Source organism: Poecilia formosa, unplaced genomic scaffold (genome assembly GCF_000485575.1).
Source record: "Poecilia formosa unplaced genomic scaffold, Poecilia_formosa-5.1.2 Scaffold260, whole genome shotgun sequence".
Lineage (NCBI taxonomy): Eukaryota > Metazoa > Chordata > Actinopteri > Cyprinodontiformes > Poeciliidae > Poecilia > Poecilia formosa.
The window spans coordinates 17,842-37,164 of NW_006800199.1; the positions used below are offsets into that span (position 1 = coordinate 17,842).

The window sequence follows — 19,323 nt, forward strand, 5'->3', positions numbered from 1 at the left end:
CAGTTGTGCATTACCTTAAATACACCATCTCATAATATTAGATATTGTGGTGGCTTTATTTTATTGTGTTTTGAATTGAGTTTTTAATTAGCTTATTCACTTGATTTTTATGCTTTCTCTTATTTTATTTATTGCTGATGTTCATCACTTTGTTTCAGCGGCTGATGTTAAAGTATTTCATATATAAAGTTGTATCCATGCTGTAAAAATACATTACATCAGAAAAAGTCTGAAAGAAAATCAGCTAGATCAATTTTGCAAAGCCAGCATTTGTGCTGAATTTTGATCTAGAAAGGCAAATAGTACATTTTATTTTCTCCAGAGGCACAAAATACATCACAAGTTCCAGGTCATCTTGAAAACATTGTTTCCACAGCTAAACGACGCCAAAGGCTCTTGAAACTTTATGAGTATTGAACACCTTTCTGAACACCGTTGACATTTAGTACATTATTTTTGCGTTTCTACTGACTGACCAATATAAATTTCTGTCTTGTCCAAGCATAAAACTTTTCCCCATCTGGTGTGATCTTGGTTTCTGCTAAAATATTTCCATGAAGGTGTCAGTTTTGGAGCTGGAGCTTCTTCTTTGGTCGCTGCCCAGTTGATTTCCACTGGGGAAGCTGGTGTTACAAGTTTCCAGTTCAAGGTAGACCGGAATCTCGTTGATTACAAAGTTGTTCTTTTGCTTAAATGTTGAGGTATGAGCCCAAAAAAAGCAACTATTTTGAATAAACTTTGCTAAGTTTCAAAAAGAATAGCAAATATCTAGCCAGGATTGCGAATCATGGACTTCCTTTCCATATTGAATCAGAGTTAATTTCTTCAAGTCAACAAAAGCTACAAAAAAATGTTACTGTAAACTATAAAATTTATTCACTCTAAATCGGATTTTTATTTTTAATGAAAGAGTCACATTTACAGTCAAACTGATAATTAATATTTTGTAAATCTACCTTACTATCCTTCTTCATTTTTTGGAAGTGCTGATGATGTGATGTTTTTTCTAGGTCATGTGTTTGTTTTTCTCTAAATTTTGGTCACAACTGCGAGACTTGGCACCAGAATCCGTTCATATCCATTGTTCATCTTGTGCACAATGTTCCTCTGCATGCACGAGTGAATAAATGTCTGGCACATCACTCTGCCAACAAGATGCAAAACAAACGGACTGTCCACGGGGGGTTAATCAAGACACAATGTGTGGATGAGCGGCTACTTTTCAAAAATTAAATCTGACGACTGCTGATCATAACATTCTCACTGACACGTCCATTAGCTGTTCCCAAGAGCACACATGTCTCACAGATAAATATATATTTACACACTTAACAAACATATATAAGCGCAATAAAGTGTACACAGTATTCCTGTGCTCCATCTGTTTGATTTCATTGAAGTGGTTCAAAACGCTTAACCTACTTTCTGAAAACAGGTGACGCGATGCTGACCTCTTGTGGCCACCAGCTGCAATGACATGGCAACTTGTTCCTTATTTTCTTTAATTATCTAAAACCTCTGAACAAAAGTGAATACAAATATAATGGGATATCCATAGTGCAGCTAAAAAAAGGAGTGAAAACACTTTGTGTATAAGCTGTACGATAGAATGGCACTGTAAATAACTTTATTAAAAAAAAAACTGATTTAAGGAAAAATCTCAGTGCTCCTATGGACTTGTTCAGATAGTTACAAAAATAAGAGACAGATCTGTCTACGACCAACACTGCTCGCAACAAACTCGACTTTTTACATTTTTGCCCGTATTTTTCTGTATCTCGTTTATAGTCTGCTATTATTGCCCATAAATATACATCCACATATTGAATATCCTACCCTACTCAGTTGCAATTTTCTTTCAATCTAAGGATGCTATTTGTAATGACTGCAGTGTTTTTTTCTTATGTGTAATTTTTTACTGTAGTCTGTAATTTCCGTTTTTGTATTTTTTTTAATTTGTGAATCTGATGTTTTGACGTGCATTGCACTTTGATGTAACTTAATTTCCCCGCTGAGGGACAACAAACATAATTTCTATTCTATTCTATTCTCCAGAAAGAAACAACGCGTATCCTCCAAACAATGTTGAAGATATTATTATCACATTAATTTAGGATCTTTCGAGGTAAATGTGCTAAACAAATTTATATCCTAGAAAAGATGATACACTTTAACAGCATAATAAGATAAAAGTCTTTATTTTTCTTAATTTAAACGCTATATTCGCGCTCTGGTGCGCTACTGACTTCTCAATTTATTAATGGCGTTTGTTCTATCGACCTGTGCGTCCCGACTGGGAGAGCAACAACTTGAAAGCAACCAAAGTAGGCGAAAGAAAATCAAGAAATGCTAAATAAAGCATAATGCGAGGAAATAGAAACACAAGCAATGAAACTGATAAAAGAGAAAGAAAAACTGAGGGCACTCTACTTTCACAGACATCTGATCCGTCACCTGAAACGTCTCCTCCCCCGCTTGACGTAGCGCTGTGCGGGCGGTGCTCCCTCTCTCCCCCGCTTACATGTGTACCTGCATATCTCTGCGCTTCATGTTTGTCTTTCTGTCACGATTTGCGCTCGGCCCTGCTGGCGTTTGGTCAGAGCTCTCCACGGGAAGAACAGACCTCTTAGATTTAATTTCAAACCAGACCAGAGAGAACCACGTCGGCTCCGGAGTCCCTGGGATGCGTTTTATAGCAGCAACACCTGACTCTGAAAGTAGGTAACAAAGACCCCCACCACCACGGTGCGTGTCAGCATGGATGGCCCACACGCTGCCCGCTTCCCACCCGATGACAACTCTCATTTTGGGAAAACTCCGTCCGAGCTGCCCGCTAAGAGGCAAGCCGTGAAAAGACACCATCACAAACACAACCTGAAGCACAGGTATGAGTTCCTGGAGACCCTGGGCAAAGGGACCTACGGAAAGGTGAAGAAAGCCAAGGAAAGATCTGGCAGACTGGTGAGATGCAGCATATTATCTTCTCTGTTTTTGTTAATAATGTATGGCCACACACCAGGTTTGCAGCCTGCCTGCACACCACCTGTTGTTTACAGGTAGAGGGTTGTTCTTATGAGTCCGCCAGCAGGTAGTGTGTATTTTAAATTTAAGTAAGAGGGGAACACTGTAGGGAAATCGGGATGTTTCTCCATGAAATGCAGAATGGGTGTTTTTATTTCTTTCTTTCTTTAGTTTTTAATTATAAAATAAACAGAATTGCAAAACATGCATTGAATCCAAACCAGTTGTTTACTTACCAATCAGGAGCCGAGTTTGGCAGCTGTGCAAATACATTGCACAAACTGAGACCTTTCACAACAACAGCTAGTCAGAGGTGGGTAGTAACTACTTGCAGCTACGTGTAACTTTTTGGAGAAAATGTACTCAACAGCCAAGACACGGGTTCATTTACATCAAACCTTTATATGATCAAGGCTTGATGTAATCAAGCCTCATCTACACATTGTGTCTTGATTAGGACGATGCAGTTTTAGCGCATCGTCCTTTTTATTTTTGCTTGAATAGTGAAATGTAGTAAAGCTACTCTTGAATATAAAATGTCTGAATACTCTACTTCTCTGAATGTAGGACAAAAATATTTTAATCAAAAATGCACCAAGCACAGACACTAACCTGCAGTTTATGATAAAGTAAGACTTGTTGTTTGTACGCTTCATTGTTTCAGTGCTATTTGGAGGTCAAGTGTACAGAAACATCATTTATTGCAAGTGGAAGTACTTTACCCTGTTCTTAGTTTATACACCTTACCGATATGTCATACTTTTATACTAAAAAAAATAGGAAAAGTATTTCTTACCCTTAAATTTATTTTGTAGTGATATAGTATTTGTCTTTAAAACACCAGAATTGTCACATAACTTTATATTTTTGTCTGTCTCATGACATCATTTTGAAAATTTGAATCAGATGCATAGCATATGAGTAGCCATTTTTATCAAATACTTTTTACTCTCTTGTATGGTTACTTTTTACTTCTAGTTGAATACAAATATGTGGAAGTAATGCAACTCTTCTCACCTTTGCAACTAGTTGAACATCATCACTTTGACTTGACACGCACACATGAGTCATGGCACAAAGGCATTGTCTTGGGCTGACAAAAGCAGCTTTTCCCCTGAAGGAGTCTCTGACAGGAAAGTTTAGAAACTTTCTTTCAAACTTCCTGATTCAGGAAGAGGGGGATGTTCAGGTGAATACCGATTCCCTTTGATACAAGGAAATGAGAGGCATTTAAAAGAAAAGGTAAGGAGGAAAAAAAAAGCTAAAAATGGGAAATGTAAATTATATTCCCTAATATAATCTGACTATTTCTACTTTTAGAGAAAAAAATATTAATGTTTCAGTTTAACATTTTATGTTTTTAAACAAGAAGTTAAACATTTGGTTTCTGTTTCCCATTAGTAAAAACAGTTATGGCTAAACTGAGAAAAAAACAAATGGTGTCGGTGTTTACAACGTAAAATAATTTTAATAAAATGCCAGAGAAAGTGGAATAAGCAACATGGTTTAGGAACAAAGTACTGGCCTTCCCCCTCATTCTGCTGCACACTGCCGTTTAGCTGAATGAAAGATGGCTTCTACACTTTCACTTTGTCTACAAGAAAAATAAATTTGACTTGCTGTTTAAAGGGGTAAAGATAAACTAATAATTTGAACATTATGGATAATAATCATATTTACTTTGAAGGCACATTTAGCTTATGTTTATATTATGTGTTTAATAACATAAGTAATGTAAATGACTCATTATTTGTACAATTTATGCTTTTCTGTGTTAGTCATTTCCACTCCTAACTAATTTAGGTAATGTGATATATTTTTATTTAGATTTATTTATTTATTTGGTGGTATTTTTACTCAAGTCTGGTACAACAAATGCATGATTCAGTGCCTGTTTTTGTTTTCAGCAAACAGGACGTCACAAGTGAAAGCAGGGATATTTTAATGGTTTAGTTTCAATTATCTGCTTTCATTCAAGTCACTGCTAAAAATAACAGGCTGGGCTCAACGTTCATGTTTTTCTTATCGGATCTTTTCGATTTTTACACATGGCGTGTAGCATGAGCGAAAGCCGTTTCATCTCAGGAAATTCCCTGGGATTCTTGAAGCAAACATGCAGTGATTCAAGTTCAGTCTTGTCTACACGCCCTCTCTTCTTTCTCACCGTCTGACCTGACTTATCGCAGAGCAGATCTTGAGAAATGAGTCGGTGTCTGAGATTCATTCCTGTTGACGAGTTTCCTGACACAATATGCCTCGGGTCTTTTTAATGATAAGTCCGTCTAAAGAGAAGACAAGCCAAACGTACCAAGGGTAAAAGAACAAGGCATTATTTTTCGATAATAAATGCTCAGTAATGGTAACTGGTTTGACCCGGACAATGGACGGCTGTGTCTCTCTTATCATGTCACTGCTGCTGCCCCTGTTGTCTGTTCACATATTTTATGACATGATCCTGTTTAGGTTGGGGGTCAGTATATGTGAAGTGCTGCTAATCACATACCAGGAAAACTGTGTAGGTTTGGCCCCTACATTATTCACTAATTCTGAATAAGTTTGGTTTAATTTTAAGGCAGAGCTTTACTAAACTGCTTTTAAAGTTAATTTATGACGTACTCAACAGAATCTATTGTGGTATTCTACAAATACTTTTACCTACGTCAACATTTCATGACAAGGATTTGCTTAAAGCAGGTGAAATGATTTTATCTGGTCTAGACTTAAGGTCAGAGATTATAAAAGACTGTGAGGAATTTTTATTCTATAATGGAAGTTGCATAAGCACTGGTTTTTATTATGACAAGGAAAAGAAAGTGTCCAATTAAAAGTGAATGACCTGAGCTGAAGTTTTAAAGAAACTGCCTGGTTTGCTAAATAGCGAAAGTGTTCCTGTGCTGTAAAAAATGTCATCACATTTCCTTTTCACCTTAGTTAAATGTGAATAAAATTACCTTTTAGTTATTTCTGACTATAACTTGCATGTGCAAAACTTCAGGAAGGTGATCACAAGGCCTATATTTTCAGTTGCAGATGAAGTAAGAATCTGCCTGGTTTGCTAAATAGCGAAAGTGTTTCGCTATTTGGCTTCAATTTTATCGTGTTTTTTGACCAGCAGGGAGTGAAGATAATATATCAGTTAGTTTACTTAATATTTTCTGCGTCAATCAATTAAAACAGAAATATTTAATTAGCATCACAAATAAGTTGGAAAGCTCTGACATTTAAGATTATTGTCCTATAAACCCATTATTCTCTTGTTTCCTAATTAGCTTCAGGTTAGCGTAGTACATTAGCTTTTTTTGATTGTTTAAAAAACTAGCCAGCAGTTAAAAACACCAAAAACTTAAATCTGCTCTCTGTTTACAAGATACTTTTGTTTTTATCACATTAATATTCAATCAGTGTAGTTTAATAATAATCCAATCTCTTTTTTTAACCGCCTTCTGGATCAGATGGCACAGCTAGCTAGCAGCTATTAGCTAGCTAGTATTGGTTATTTTGTAGTCATGGATTAAAGGTTTGATTTTTGTGTCTCTTTGTAGGGAATATCATATTAAGACGCTATCATCTATTTTAATTTGTCTCTGTTTTTCTGCTCATCGATTTAGAGCAGAAACCCTAAATTCCAGATCACAAAAAATGTTGGCTTAATTCTCGCACCAACATTATTGGTTATTCCTTTGGAAGGAAAATGGCTGGTTTTGATTTAAAAGAAAAAACGTAAGCTTTACAGTTTTGTGCTGTTCAACTAATAAAACAGTTATACATTGATGTAATTGCAGATATTTATATCAATCTGAAAGCTTTTTGTTAGCTTGTGACTCAATTAGTATAGCAACCACTATTTTCTTAATAATGCTAATGTTATAGCTATACTCTTTGGAGTTTGTGGTTATAATTTTGTCAAACATGCTGTGTGATATTAAATATGAGAGTATAAATATTTACCATTTGTTGTTAGTCAGTTATATTATGGCTTAGAACCAATAAACTTAAATTAGATGATAAATATTCTGTCTCCTCTCCTTTTACAAGGGGAGGAGCCATAAAAAAAATTGCTGTTCTTGACATTACAAATAAAAAACTAATTTTTTTATTTGTAATCCAGCAGGTTTATCTCTGCAAACCAACCTTTTTTTTTTTCTTTTATCACAGCTAGCTAATTGATTTTGCCGTTACTGTGTTTGTAGGTTAGATTTATGATTTGTGTGTATTTGTACAGAAAGGCAATGTGAAATTTTAACATTTTCACCACTAGTTGTGTATTGTGTGAAGCAGATTGGCCTCCAACAAAGACAGCACAGAGTCTGAAAACCCCCACAGGGGTGTGAGGTCGTCACGAGTAGGATTTCACACCCTCTGAAAGCTATGCTAACAAATGCAGGAAACGGCCAGAATCAGGAAAAGGAGTCAGTGTCGTGGTGTGAATGTTGTGCTGACCCCTAGAGAAAGAGCTACGCCAGACAGTCTGACTCACGACAAGAGACTGCTGCGTGTCGAAAGTGATTTAGCAAGTCGCTGCTTTACTCATTCTCCCGAGTCTTCAACCTTGAGGGTTTAGAGATAAGCAGAGAAAAAGGAGGACACCCCACCGGCTGGGCCATCTGCCGCCTCATGACACCCTGAGCTTTGGGCAGACTGATGACGCACACAGAGGAATCCCAGGCATCTGGGCTGCAAATGGACAACCAGGACATACAAACATGAATGCAGCCTTTTCAAAGAAAAACAGACTCCATAGCTCCCGTTCAGACGTTCTTCTAAGGGCTCCAGAGAAAAAAAATGGTGGAAAATATTTATTTTTCTTCTTGCATTCCTAAATATTTAGTCTCGTGTTCATTTGGCCTATTTAGAAAAAGCTCTGCAGAAGTTTTTGGTCCACTTCCCTCAGCTGGTGGTCAAGAATTTCATTGTTTCAAAATGACGGACAAAAAGCATTACTATTTTTGTACCTTTCTTTTTCTTACCATTAAAACAAAACATTTCATATACTGTATACAGTTCCTCAAAGGATGGCATACGAATGTTTTGTCATAGTCAAGTATTTTCATAACGTTATACAAACAAATGTTACATAAAATCTAAATGTAAATGTGTTTTAATTCAACAACAACTTTTTACTTCTGAAAAATGTGGCATAAAATGACTAAAACTAACCAAAGGTATGAAATAATGGAGCACAATGAATCAGGACCAGGGCTGAATACTGATTTTAATGTTTAGTCTTAGAAAAGCTACTTTTTTCCTTTTAATGCAAAGATTTTTTTAAAAGTCAGCTTTTTCTTTTCATATGAAATTGTAAATGATGCTGGTGAAATTCAAGTGAACATCTTGCCCGAAGCTGTTTTCATAGAAAAATAATTTACATGAACTCACTTTGGAGTCACTTGTGACTGCAATGGTTGATGTTTTGTTTTTTAATGGATTGTTATTAGCCATGCTGGGTAAGACATTTCCACTGTGTGACAACCTCGAATAAACAAAGGTTTCACTGTTTCTCTGAAATAATGCAGTAGTTTACTCCACTGTGGGTATTTATTTCCTAACCAAAAAATTGGTGGCAGTAGCTTTCTTTGTGCTAGCTAGTGGTTAGCAACAGGTAGGGGAGGGGCAATGTTTAATAAATTTTCCTTTCCTCAGCCTCTCATTAAAAGGAAACCGTATGATGGCAAACATAAAATCCTCTATGCTCTGTAATAAAAAAAGATGTCATAAAACACGTTAATTCAAGCATTTTGTCCCATTTTTTTTCTTTTAGGTGGCTGTAAAATCGATCAGAAAGGAGAAGATCAAGGATGACCAAGACCTGGTTCATATTCGGCGAGAAATTGAGATCATGTCCTCGCTGTGTCACCCCCACATCATAACCATTTACGAAGGTACGAATTTAATACTCCTACTTTCCTGAGAGTTTAGATTTACCAGGTAGTGTTCAACATTTTCAAACCGCCAGCTGTAAGAAAAACAGAAAAAAAAGACATCTTGCTGTGAGAGACGGGTTTGAGAGTTTAGTCACGAAGGTCTTTGTGTTGAAGACTTGATGCGGTTATATAAGTGCTGAGTACCGCAGCAGCTCTGAGATAATGTGTTGACTCTTTTGTCCTCTGTCACCAATCGACTCTAATGAGACGGTCATTATCAGTGCTTCCTCATCCTTGTTATAGAAACCTGTAACACAGCGTCTTAGTGTTGTAAATATTTAAGCAAAGGCTGCTTTCTGCTTTCGTAGTTTTCGAGAACAAGGACAAAATTGTGATAGTGATGGAGTATGCCAGCCAGGGGGATCTGTACGACTACATCTGCGACAAGAAAAACCTCTCCGAACACGAAGCTAGGCACTTCTTCAGGCAAATCGTATCTGCTGTGCACTACTGCCATCAGGTAAGAATGTTTCGCCCATAAAATCATAATTCAAACACCATAGAAACGGGTTATAAATTTTCCACCTAAAAATGTTACATAAGGGGCGATATTTACCGTCACCAGGCAGCTCTGAACAGGGAGGCTGTGAGAACAATGAGACAGAAATGAGCAGAGCTACCGTTGGGGCTAGAGGCCAGCTCTTCCAGAACACACACACACACACATGGTCTAACAGTTTAATGAGGGTGTGAATGGACACAACCCCCTCCCTGACAAACACACAAGAGTTGGTTGTTTCTACGGCCCAGTCCAGCACAGTGACATTTAGGGCTTACTACATGTCAGGGTGAACAGTCTGCACTTTGGACTACCTTCATAAATGTTTGCTGGGATGAAACTTACTGCTAATTGCTTATCGTAGACGACGTCAGCCATCTGTCTTATTTTACTTTTATGGGGCACTCATCTCTTGTTAAATATTTAATCTTCCATGCTTGCATAATGTGAAAGGTCATCGCCGCGTGTTTTATTACCCACAACGTTAGCACGAACTATTAGTTTTTACCTAGATGCATCTTGGATATAAACAAATACAACAAAACTCTAGAATGCATTATAATACTGATTGTGAAACGCAGCTTGGTGATGTTTTTTTTTTTGTTTTTTTTTTACTCCAAGGGAAACTAATTTGAATGAAAGGTATTCCCCCCTGCAGAGCGAAGCACAAAGACGCATAGCTGACATACTTGAAGAAAATGTTCAGTTTGAAAAAGAAAGAAATAGCACTTTTGCATAATGTGGACATTTTAATGTTAACTGGTGTACAATAATGAGAGTGAAGCTGAATTTTATGCTACAATTATGTCACATTTTTTAACAACTTTTTATTTCCTCCTAGAATGGAATAGTACACAGGGACCTGAAACTGGAGAATATTTTACTAGATGGCAACGGCAATGTGAAGGTATGCATGCTAGGTTTACACCCTGTTTTATTCACACGCAACAACTCGTGAAAGTTGGAAATATTTTACCAGCATTTTTCTTTCTCAGATTATGTTATACCAATAAAATGCATCAAAAATAAAATGCACCTTTCATAATTACTTTTTTTCTTATTTACAGTGGCTATTAAAATTGGATATTTGCCAAATTACCAAGAAGTAGTCTACAATTCGACTGAAAATCAAACAAACCAGTGAGGGGGAAATGTTGAAAATGAAAAATGAGGAGTAGCTGGCTGCATAAGTGTATAAACCCTTTGTTTTATAGACCGTGTGATTTAAATTCAGCTCTTGAATGTACTCCTCCCAACAATTAGTGTAAATCTGGCTGCCCAGGATGGCTGAAGGCGCTGCAGCCTTCAGTACTATTTCTTTGTTTTACAAGTAGGGTTGCAGTAGAAAGAACCATTTTTTTTTCTTATATATATATTTTGCCACATTTCCACAAAATATGTTTGTGCAGCATACCCAAAGCAAAACATGGGTTTCCATCAAGGTAGATGTGAGTCTACCTTGAGTCACTGTGAGTCTGACTAAACATCACAATCAACAATGAAATGCTTCACCTGAAGGAAATTAAAGTTTTGGAATAGAGTATATAGAGCGGAAAACTGAATACGACACTTGAAGGGAGCCGTGGAGATGCCATTAAAATCTGAGATTTACACACTTATACAACCAGGTTACCTACTTGTTTTTGTACACGTTTTCCCCAAATATTTGTTTTTCAAATGAATTGTACAGAATGTATGTCACATTAAATGAGGAAAATGATTAATAATGCTTGTCACTTTACTAAATGTTGCGTGTATTCTTTAGACTCGCTGTACTGACCATTATTTAAAGACAGAATAATTATCTTCACTAAATAGTGTCTGTAGTAATGGAAAATGAAATGGTAATCTACTACACCAGGAGATATGAAGGTAATCTTTTGACTTCTTACCTTTTCAGATTGCAGATTTTGGGTTGTCCAACCTCTACCACAGAGATGAATACCTTCAGACCTTCTGTGGCAGCCCTTTATACGCGTCCCCAGAGATCGTCAATGGGCGGCCGTACCGTGGGCCTGAGGTCGACACCTGGTCCCTTGGCGTGCTGTTGTACACATTGGTTCATGGCACCATGCCATTTGATGGGCTCAACCACAAAATCCTGGTGCAGCAGATTAGCACAGGGAGCTACCGGAAACCAAACAAACCATCTGGTACATCTGATGCTCTTCATTTGGATGTGTAATCTTATTTCTAAGCCAAACTTGAGCACTAGATCTATAACGTTTTCCTTCTTTTGCTCTCACAGATGCTTGTGGACTCATTCGTTGGATGCTCATGGTGAATCCCGAGCGCAGAGCCACAATTGAGGAGGTTGCGGGACATTGGTGGCTGAACTGGGGCTACCAGCAGCCGCTGCTCTGTGAGAGGAAAAACAGTTTGACAGAGCAAACCAGTTCTCTGGTGTCTTCATCAAATCCCACTGGGCTGACCACTGTTGCTAGCTGGCTGCGGCGTACATCCAGGCCTTTACTGGAGAACGGCTCCAAGATGCGCTGCCTGCTCCGCTCGCAGGTTGGCGGAGGTGAAATAGTCCGGCAGCGCTCTCTACGAAGGTCCCAAAAGGAGAATAACGTCTCGCAGACGGTTAATGAAACAATCACAGACTCCCGGCCCTGTAAGGGTATTCTAAAGAGGCGCAATAGCGCAAAACAGAAGGCAATGCATGAAAGCCCGAATGTGGGTGTGGTGAATTCCCAGAACATTTCTCACGTCACTTCTCCTGCAGCGCTGCCACGTAAAGGCATTCTCAAGAAACCCGCAGAGAAAGAGTCGGGTTATTCTTCTTCTTCACCTGAACACAGTGACTCTGGCTGGGTTCCACAAACTAAAGAGTGTCCTTCAGCTCCAACCTGTAGAAAAGGTATCCTCAAGCGAAATGGAAAATTCTCTTCCGGTGGGCTCCAAGAGTTTGGCTCTCTGGATCAGCTGGCAGCTTCTTTACCAATAGGAGCCACCAGGTCCAGACCAAGCGGAGCCATCAGCGAAGACAGCATTCTGTCCTCGGAGTCCTTTGATCAGCTGGACCTGCCGGACCACGTGAGACCCCCGACACAATCCGACAAACCAGCCAAAACCAGCATGAGAGGCAGCGTCTCTGCAGACAATCTGTTGGACATAGCTGAGGACAGGGTTCTGGGGGACAGAGTGCTGAAACCGTGGGACTGCTACAGGTCCGGAGTGGCCGACAGTGCCTTCTCAATCAGTGACTGCGATAATGTGACAGAAACTTACAAACAGGCCATGGCTAAACGGGGATCTGCAGCAAGCTAAGGATCCGGCTACCGAGGACATGATGGCCAAGATGGGGCTTCTGGAAAACTTGAAGAATTACACCGAACCAAAATGGGAGGAAAAGCGTATAAAGATCTGAATATGTTTTAGGTGATTCATATCTGGGATTTAATCTATAAAATTAGACTGATTTTAATTGTATTTAAACTAAGCAGAGCTAAGGATCAGTTAAACGTCAAAGATTTTTGGGAGATGAGAGCTAAAACTCAAAATTTCAGAGCTGTAACGTTCAGAGTGTCTCTTCATTTGTCTCACATTTTAACCAAAACAATAGTTTGGAAAAGATATTTCAAGTACAGCAGTCGACTGGACAACTTTCTCTTTTAATTGTCTCTTTATAACCAGTGTTTCACGTTGGCCTACTTTTCACATTTATGACCATTTATGACCTTTTGATTTACAAAGTTTTTTATTTCCGTTGGTGTACATTAACCCTGTTTTGACCCATTTAAATTTCAGTTTTGTGATCAGTATGTAGGTTAAATGTTAGGATTACTTTTCTGCTGTTATGGCTTTTATTGTGTGCAAACTGATATTTTGTAAACCAAAGAGTAAATCTACTCGGATGTTGGTGTGTTTTGTAAAACAGGAAGTGCCAAGATTATGTTTGCCTGTAAGTGAAATGTAATCTCAGTGTTTTGTTTCTTTTCATGTTTTCCCTGAAATTACTTGTTTGGATAATGACTTGAAAAAAAAAATAATACAGGGTTCAACAGGTGTGACCAGTCAAACCTGCTTTTGCCTTGCACTAATGCATAAACAGGTGGCTTCTGACTATTTGCATGCATGTGGCAGGTTCTAAGAGAGGGCGAGGCGCACCAAGGCTTTGTTTCTCGCACAAGAATAGAAACACGTGCTTGTTTGTCTCTGCATATCTACGTAAGGATTGGGCACAGAGTGTGAGCTGTTGGAATATCTTGACTTGTATCAGGGTAAAACTTGGAATGAATAACCATATATGCAGATGATATTTTTATTTAAGCCTAAAAATTCTCGCATATCAGTTTGGCTCTGGATAATATCGTCTACTGTTTTTGTTTTGTTTTGTTTTTTTAAGCAAGAAAGATGTTATTGTTTGGTTAAAAATGTATACAATACACACAAGTTGCCTAATTCCTATTGGTATTAAGTTAGGCGTGGTAGAGCAATTTTTATGACCTTTAACTTTAATGTCAAAGCTGCATGTGTATGCTGCTGTTCAAAAAATCTTTTGTCTTTAAATGAATATGGTAGTTTTATTGTAGGTCATCAGGAACGGATCGCCTGCGTATGTGCACAAGAAATAATGTTTCAACTGGAAGTTATAGGGCAAACGAGCAACTTCACAAAGGCACTTTCAGTGAATAGAGTAAGGTGTATGTGGGCATTTTGACTTTTTCCTCTCCTCAGAGAAGGTGAAGGTTTGGAGACTTTGCTCATGCATTTTATGATGTCTGTGTTTGCCAAAGTTTCCAGCTTGTCATTGGTTTGTTTTATCTACATTCCTGGGATGAAGAAATAAATAAAAAAACAACAGAGAACTAATTTGCTGACTAATGTTTGTGATCCACATGAATGTTTAGTTAATTTTTTAAATTGGACTCATTTGAGGTCAGAGTTGTTGGAAACGTGCAGCAACATCAGTTTCAACTGATCAGAGCAGCAGATGAGGTACAAAGAAACTCAAACACTACGGTAGAAAGTAAGCAAACATTGCTGTCAAGGTTGAAGTGCAGCTTAGTATCACAGACGATTTGCAAGAACAATCAGACTTTTTAGAGCAGATCTTTGTTTTAAATATGATATAAATTCAACAACAAGTTTTCATCATAATGAGAAAATAACATTTAGAAATTGGGGAGTGGATATAATTTTGCTGCTTCCCAAATTTAGTCTTCTGCCTGCAGTTTAAATCATCTGAACAGTTCATGGCAGGGAGGAATGTTTGAGCTTGATTTCCTGAGATGGTGTGAGGATTACATCCTGGATGTCTGCAGGAGTGCAGCTGATCTCTGAACTGTGTGCTTCTCTCCTGCCAACTCCCTCCTGGAAACAGGAAGGCAGACTGAGCTCCAGCACACTTCCTAACAGCTCGCAGCAGCAGAAGACGGCATCCTGTTCGGGGTCAAGAATCACAAACGGGGCTGGATTTAAGGTGATGGGAGAGCTTAACGTATGGAAATGCTCTGTTTAAGCATTCTTAGCAATACAAGTAGATCAAGGTCAATAGGAAAATCATCAAACAGTTAATTTATCCCATTAGTTTGAATCAAAGAGAGGCCTGAATCAATTCATTACACACAACAAGCAACACTGCTGAGAAAAAATATATTTGTACCCTTGCAGATTTATTTATTTTTTGCTCTTTACTACACTTAAGTGTCTCAGAACAGCAAGGAGAACAGGTATCCAAACCAACCTGGAACTGTCTGGTTTAGGTTTCTTAAACTTAATGGTGAACAACTCTGACAGCATTTACAGCACAGGAAATGCCAGGAAGTGTTTGGATAAGTGGCAATGAGTTTTTCACATCTTTTTTGGAGAGTTGTTGTAATTAAGTCTCGTTGTAGGGTTTTATAGCATGAATGACCTGCTTAAGGTCTTACCAAAGTACCTGAAGTTCAGGTTTTGACTAAGCCACTCAAACGCCTTCAGGAGCAGAGGTGGACATGTTGTGTTTTCTTCAAATTACCAAGTTTGTTTATGCTTAGCATCACAGAATGATGGACGGACCAGCTGATTCTCTAGCTCTGTCTAGTTGAGCTCAGCTTTCCAAACAGTGTAGCTAATCACAATGGTTTAACAGGGGAGGAAATTCAATTTTCACATAAGGTGGTTTAAGCTTTTTGTCTGAGCAAATTAAAAAAATCATTTGAGCACTGCTTTTCAGATTTACTCAGATTGTCTGATGTTTAATTTTGTTAGAGTGGCTGAAACATTTAAGTGTGGCCAAAAAAAAAAAGAAGCAAAAACAGAATTTTTTTCTTGAGGTTGATAAGGAAGTTTGGGGAGAAAAAAGCTCCAAAACATACTGTTGACCGGGCAAAGTCAAAGCGATTGCAGCAAATACTGGTTAAATATTATCCTTACCAGATCAGCAGCCAACAGGCTGGCCAAAAACGTGATAACTGACTCTAAGCTGTGGCTGTCCACCATCTTTAGCCTCTGTATGGCGGTGCTCACGCAGGCACATGTAAGAGTAGAGGGCAGGAAGGACAAAAACCTGCAATCTGGAGACACAAAAAGGGGGTGAGTTACTAGAGATTTCATCATTGTAAGGATTTCTGAGATACTCAAGGCTGCAGGGTAACACTGAGTCACACCCTGAAAGACAAATAGAGAGAGGTAGTCCTTCCCCAAAGCCTGTCCACCTAATATCCTAATTGCTGCAGGCAGGAGAAATCGTGAGACAAATCCATTCTGTGTTTACGTCACAACTTTTTGAATGCCGCAAAAAGTTGAGATCCGGGAATTATTTTTACTGAAAGTGCTGTAACGTTATAGTCTGTCTGAAAGAGAACCAACTGAAGGCATCCTTGTGACCTGCTGCCTCTGGCACCATCACGGAGAATCGTGGGAACTGAGCCAGCTGAATAGTCGGACTCAGGTCTTTCACGGTGGGACAATGCAGGATTACACAAACTCAGCTCCCTGCCTCCAAAACAAAGTGCTGACACATCGTGACCACGGCAATGGCTGTTGCCACTGCAACTGTTCGCTGCTTGCAAAGATGTTTGATTTCACAGGAGCAAAAAATGCTCGATTATATAAAAGTTATCAGCTATGCAGTCACTCAAAACGTAAAACAGACTCCTTTTATGACCAGATGAAATATGTGACCAAGCTAATCAATCAGCTTTTGTTCCTCTTTGCTGGAGCCAACCACCTCATGTGTAGGTAACAATGTTATGCAACTCACCCATTGTTGCCACAGCGATGTAGGAGTGAACATGTCGGCGGATGTGCTGGAGGTGAGGGGCCTGGACGAAAGGGAGAGCGTGAAGAATGGGCTCCAGGAAGTCAGAGGGGACCACAGAGGCCAGACACCAGTCTAACCTGGAAACCACCGCCACCTCCCACTGCTGCAACATACACATTCCTCCAAATCAACCTACCATCATAATCCCACTGCAAGGTCATTCACATACATGAGGCCACAGGTTATTGGCCCCCAACACCCCACGCTGACACCAAGGAAGTCATGTATGCATGAATACCTTTAAATGATTAACATAGTTAACACCATTTTGTTAACTATGCAAGCACATTCCTTGCATAGTTTAAAATGGATTCACAATTATTCTGACATTTCAGAATTATAACATTGTTGAAGTCTTGTATCAATGTGAGCTTCATTTTAAACATAAAGTTAGTACAACTAATGATTCATGTTGAGAATATTCTTAATGTTTGGGAATGTTCTTTATTATATACAAAGTAGTTTTCTGCACAGGGTTCCTGCAAGTTTTCCAGGTCAGATTCCCAGACTTTTCCAGACTCCCCAGTTCTTTGTAGGCTTTGTAGGCCGTTTTAGATACAAAGGTTCATTTTAGTGTATTTTTCTACCATTATCAGGCTGAAAGTATGTTACCTGAATTTGAATAAATTGGTGGCACTTTAATTCAAGTAATATGTTAATGTGTATCATGTACATTTTTTGTACATCCCAACCAATACAACAGAAGCATTATTTTATTTATTAATATCAAAAAGACTAATTTAGTTGATCATGATTTATTTGTAAAAGCAACAAAAAGCGTAAATCATCCAAGAGGATGAATGTTTTTTACAGGAACTCCACTTGCCAAATCTGGCCTTCATGGAAATAGATTACAGGAGGACTGCTGTTATTTTTATTAGATAAGTTCTGGAGACAAGTAAAAAGATAAATCTGAACCAAGTTGGCTCAAGAGATAGATTAAAATTGTAATTTCTTCAAAAAAATCAGTAACTGGTTCTAGTTAAATCAAGTTAAATTCCAAGTGAATACTTTTGCAAAGGGCTGTCTGCTAAAAAGAATAAATATATTTTAGAAGCATGCATTTAAATGGCATTTATGAGACTTTTTTTTTGCACTATTGTTACTTATTTTTGACTCTTCACCTTTTGTGGATCCTGGAAAATACATATTTTCCACAAAATATGAAGCAAAGTAAAAAAAAATAAATAAATAAAAAGGAAGAAAATAGAAAGATAACAAATTTACCAAAATATCTGAGACCGAGACAGAGTTGTCTGTGTAGATAGAAAGCTTGTCAGCTGTCAGGGGGACAGTTTCTCTCATTTTGGAGGCCAGGAACATGCAAGTCACCCCTAAAAGCTGCAGCTTGGACCTCTCGATAGGAAAACGGCTCAAGTAAGAGTCCATGTAGTTCACCGCCTGCGGAAACACCTCCTCTTCACACAGCTGCTCCTCACACACCTACCAAACAGTGGCTTTTGTGATTATTACACCAAAAATACTGGATGTATTTCATGAAAATTAAGACAAAATTGACATGCCTTTAACATCCATACGGTGACAATCCTCCTCATGTGCGGCTGGATGTCCTTCTGAACTTTCCCGAAGAAGCAGGAGGACACCCGGCAGGTCTCCTCCAGGGCCCGCAGGTTGTCCAGGACCCTGAGGTCGCCGACAACAGGGAGGTCTTTACCCGCTCTGAGAACCACACCCTGCGCTGATTCGTGGACAGTTTTTGCTCCCGAGTCATATTTGAAGCTTTCCATCTTTCCCTAAACGCTTTTGAATAACAAACGTAGCATCCAGCTGCCCGTAAAGACGTTAGCTAGCTTCAAAAACTCCTCTTTTTTTGGGCTAGCATTAGCTGCTTTGCTAAGTGTGCTGTTACCATGGTGACAAGAGCTAAAGGTCTTCCGCATACAGATTTCTTCCGTTTCTTACGGAAAAGAATAAAAACCACTGAGAAAGAGTTAACATTTGAAAATAGTCAAAATTCTGAGGTTAAATTAAGAACTCTGACCTTTATTCTCAGATTTTTGTTTTTCAGTGGCCCTACTACTCTTCCATATTATTTTTTGCCCCGCTCGCTGTTCAGATCATTAAATCATATCAACTTTAGTAAATAATAATAATAATAATAATAATCTCTCAAAAGATACTTTATTTCTTACAGAAAAATTGTCAACTTTCTGAGCTTTAGTCCAGACACACTTGGGTTATGTAGCAAGACAATGATTAGTACCTATGTATAAACCAATGTTTAGTTTTGATAGCTCTTTGTTTTTGAGTTTTATTTATTTAGGTTGCTGTCGTCACGTTTTAACATTTAAAATGTTGATATTTTTCACTGTGTAGAAACAGGAAAAAATGACAAAATCTATACAGGGACCTTAGAAATCCCACATAGAAGGAAACTGGGAACAAATCATTCGAAAGTATGGGGCTACAGAAAGAAAACCTAAAGACTGAAATGTTTCCTGACCTTAACCAACACAGAAAACACAGGAAAAAAATGGTGTTATAAAAACTCCTGTTTAAAGTTTTAGCAATAAAAATAGTCGACTGAAATAACCATTAACTAGGAAGGTTATTCATTTTTTGATAAAGGAGATGTGTTTAACAGCACCAGAGGTTCTGTTTGACATTGT

General features: G+C 38.3%; 2 protein-coding genes across 2 annotated transcripts; one reads left to right on the top strand and one right to left on the bottom strand.

Moving 5' to 3' along the window:
• Positions 1-2,445: 2,445 nt before the first annotated feature.
• nuak2 (NUAK family, SNF1-like kinase, 2) lies at positions 2,446-14,250 on the top strand. The gene is made up of 6 exons (XM_007570365.2): positions 2,446-2,961; positions 8,780-8,900; positions 9,251-9,402; positions 10,283-10,348; positions 11,342-11,594; positions 11,690-14,250. Exons 1-6 carry the CDS (start codon positions 2,758-2,760, stop codon positions 12,712-12,714), a joined length of 1,821 nt encoding a protein of 606 aa, XP_007570427.1. The 5' UTR covers positions 2,446-2,757; the 3' UTR covers positions 12,715-14,250.
• ccnd3 (cyclin D3) lies at positions 14,156-18,686 on the bottom strand. Its single transcript, XM_007570366.2, has 5 exons — positions 18,217-18,686; positions 17,921-18,136; positions 16,634-16,796; positions 15,805-15,944; positions 14,156-14,829 (listed from the first exon to the last, which is right to left on the bottom strand). Exons 1-5 carry the CDS (start codon positions 18,439-18,441, stop codon positions 14,641-14,643), a joined length of 933 nt encoding a protein of 310 aa, XP_007570428.1. The 5' UTR covers positions 18,442-18,686; the 3' UTR covers positions 14,156-14,640.
• Positions 18,687-19,323: the final 637 nt, after the last annotated feature.

Bases quoted from the DNA above. Each gene is read 5' to 3' on its own strand.
- ccnd3 (XM_007570366.2), bottom strand. From the start codon at position 18,441: ATGGAAAGCTTCAAATATGACTCGGGAGCAAAAACTGTCCACGAATCA. The intron at 15,945-16,633 runs GTGAGTTGCATA...TTGTGTCTCCAG, and splicing joins CATCGCTGTGGCAACAATGG to ATTGCAGGTTTTTGTCCTTC. The intron at 14,830-15,804 runs GTAAGGATAATA...GACCCCGAACAG, and splicing joins GCCTGTTGGCTGCTGATCTG to GATGCCGTCTTCTGCTGCTG.
- nuak2 (XM_007570365.2), top strand. From the start codon at position 2,758: ATGGATGGCCCACACGCTGCCCGCTTCCCACCCGATGACAACTCTCAT. The intron at 9,403-10,282 runs GTAAGAATGTTT...ATTTCCTCCTAG, and splicing joins CTGTGCACTACTGCCATCAG to AATGGAATAGTACACAGGGA. The intron at 11,595-11,689 runs GTACATCTGATG...TTGCTCTCACAG, and splicing joins GAAACCAAACAAACCATCTG to ATGCTTGTGGACTCATTCGT.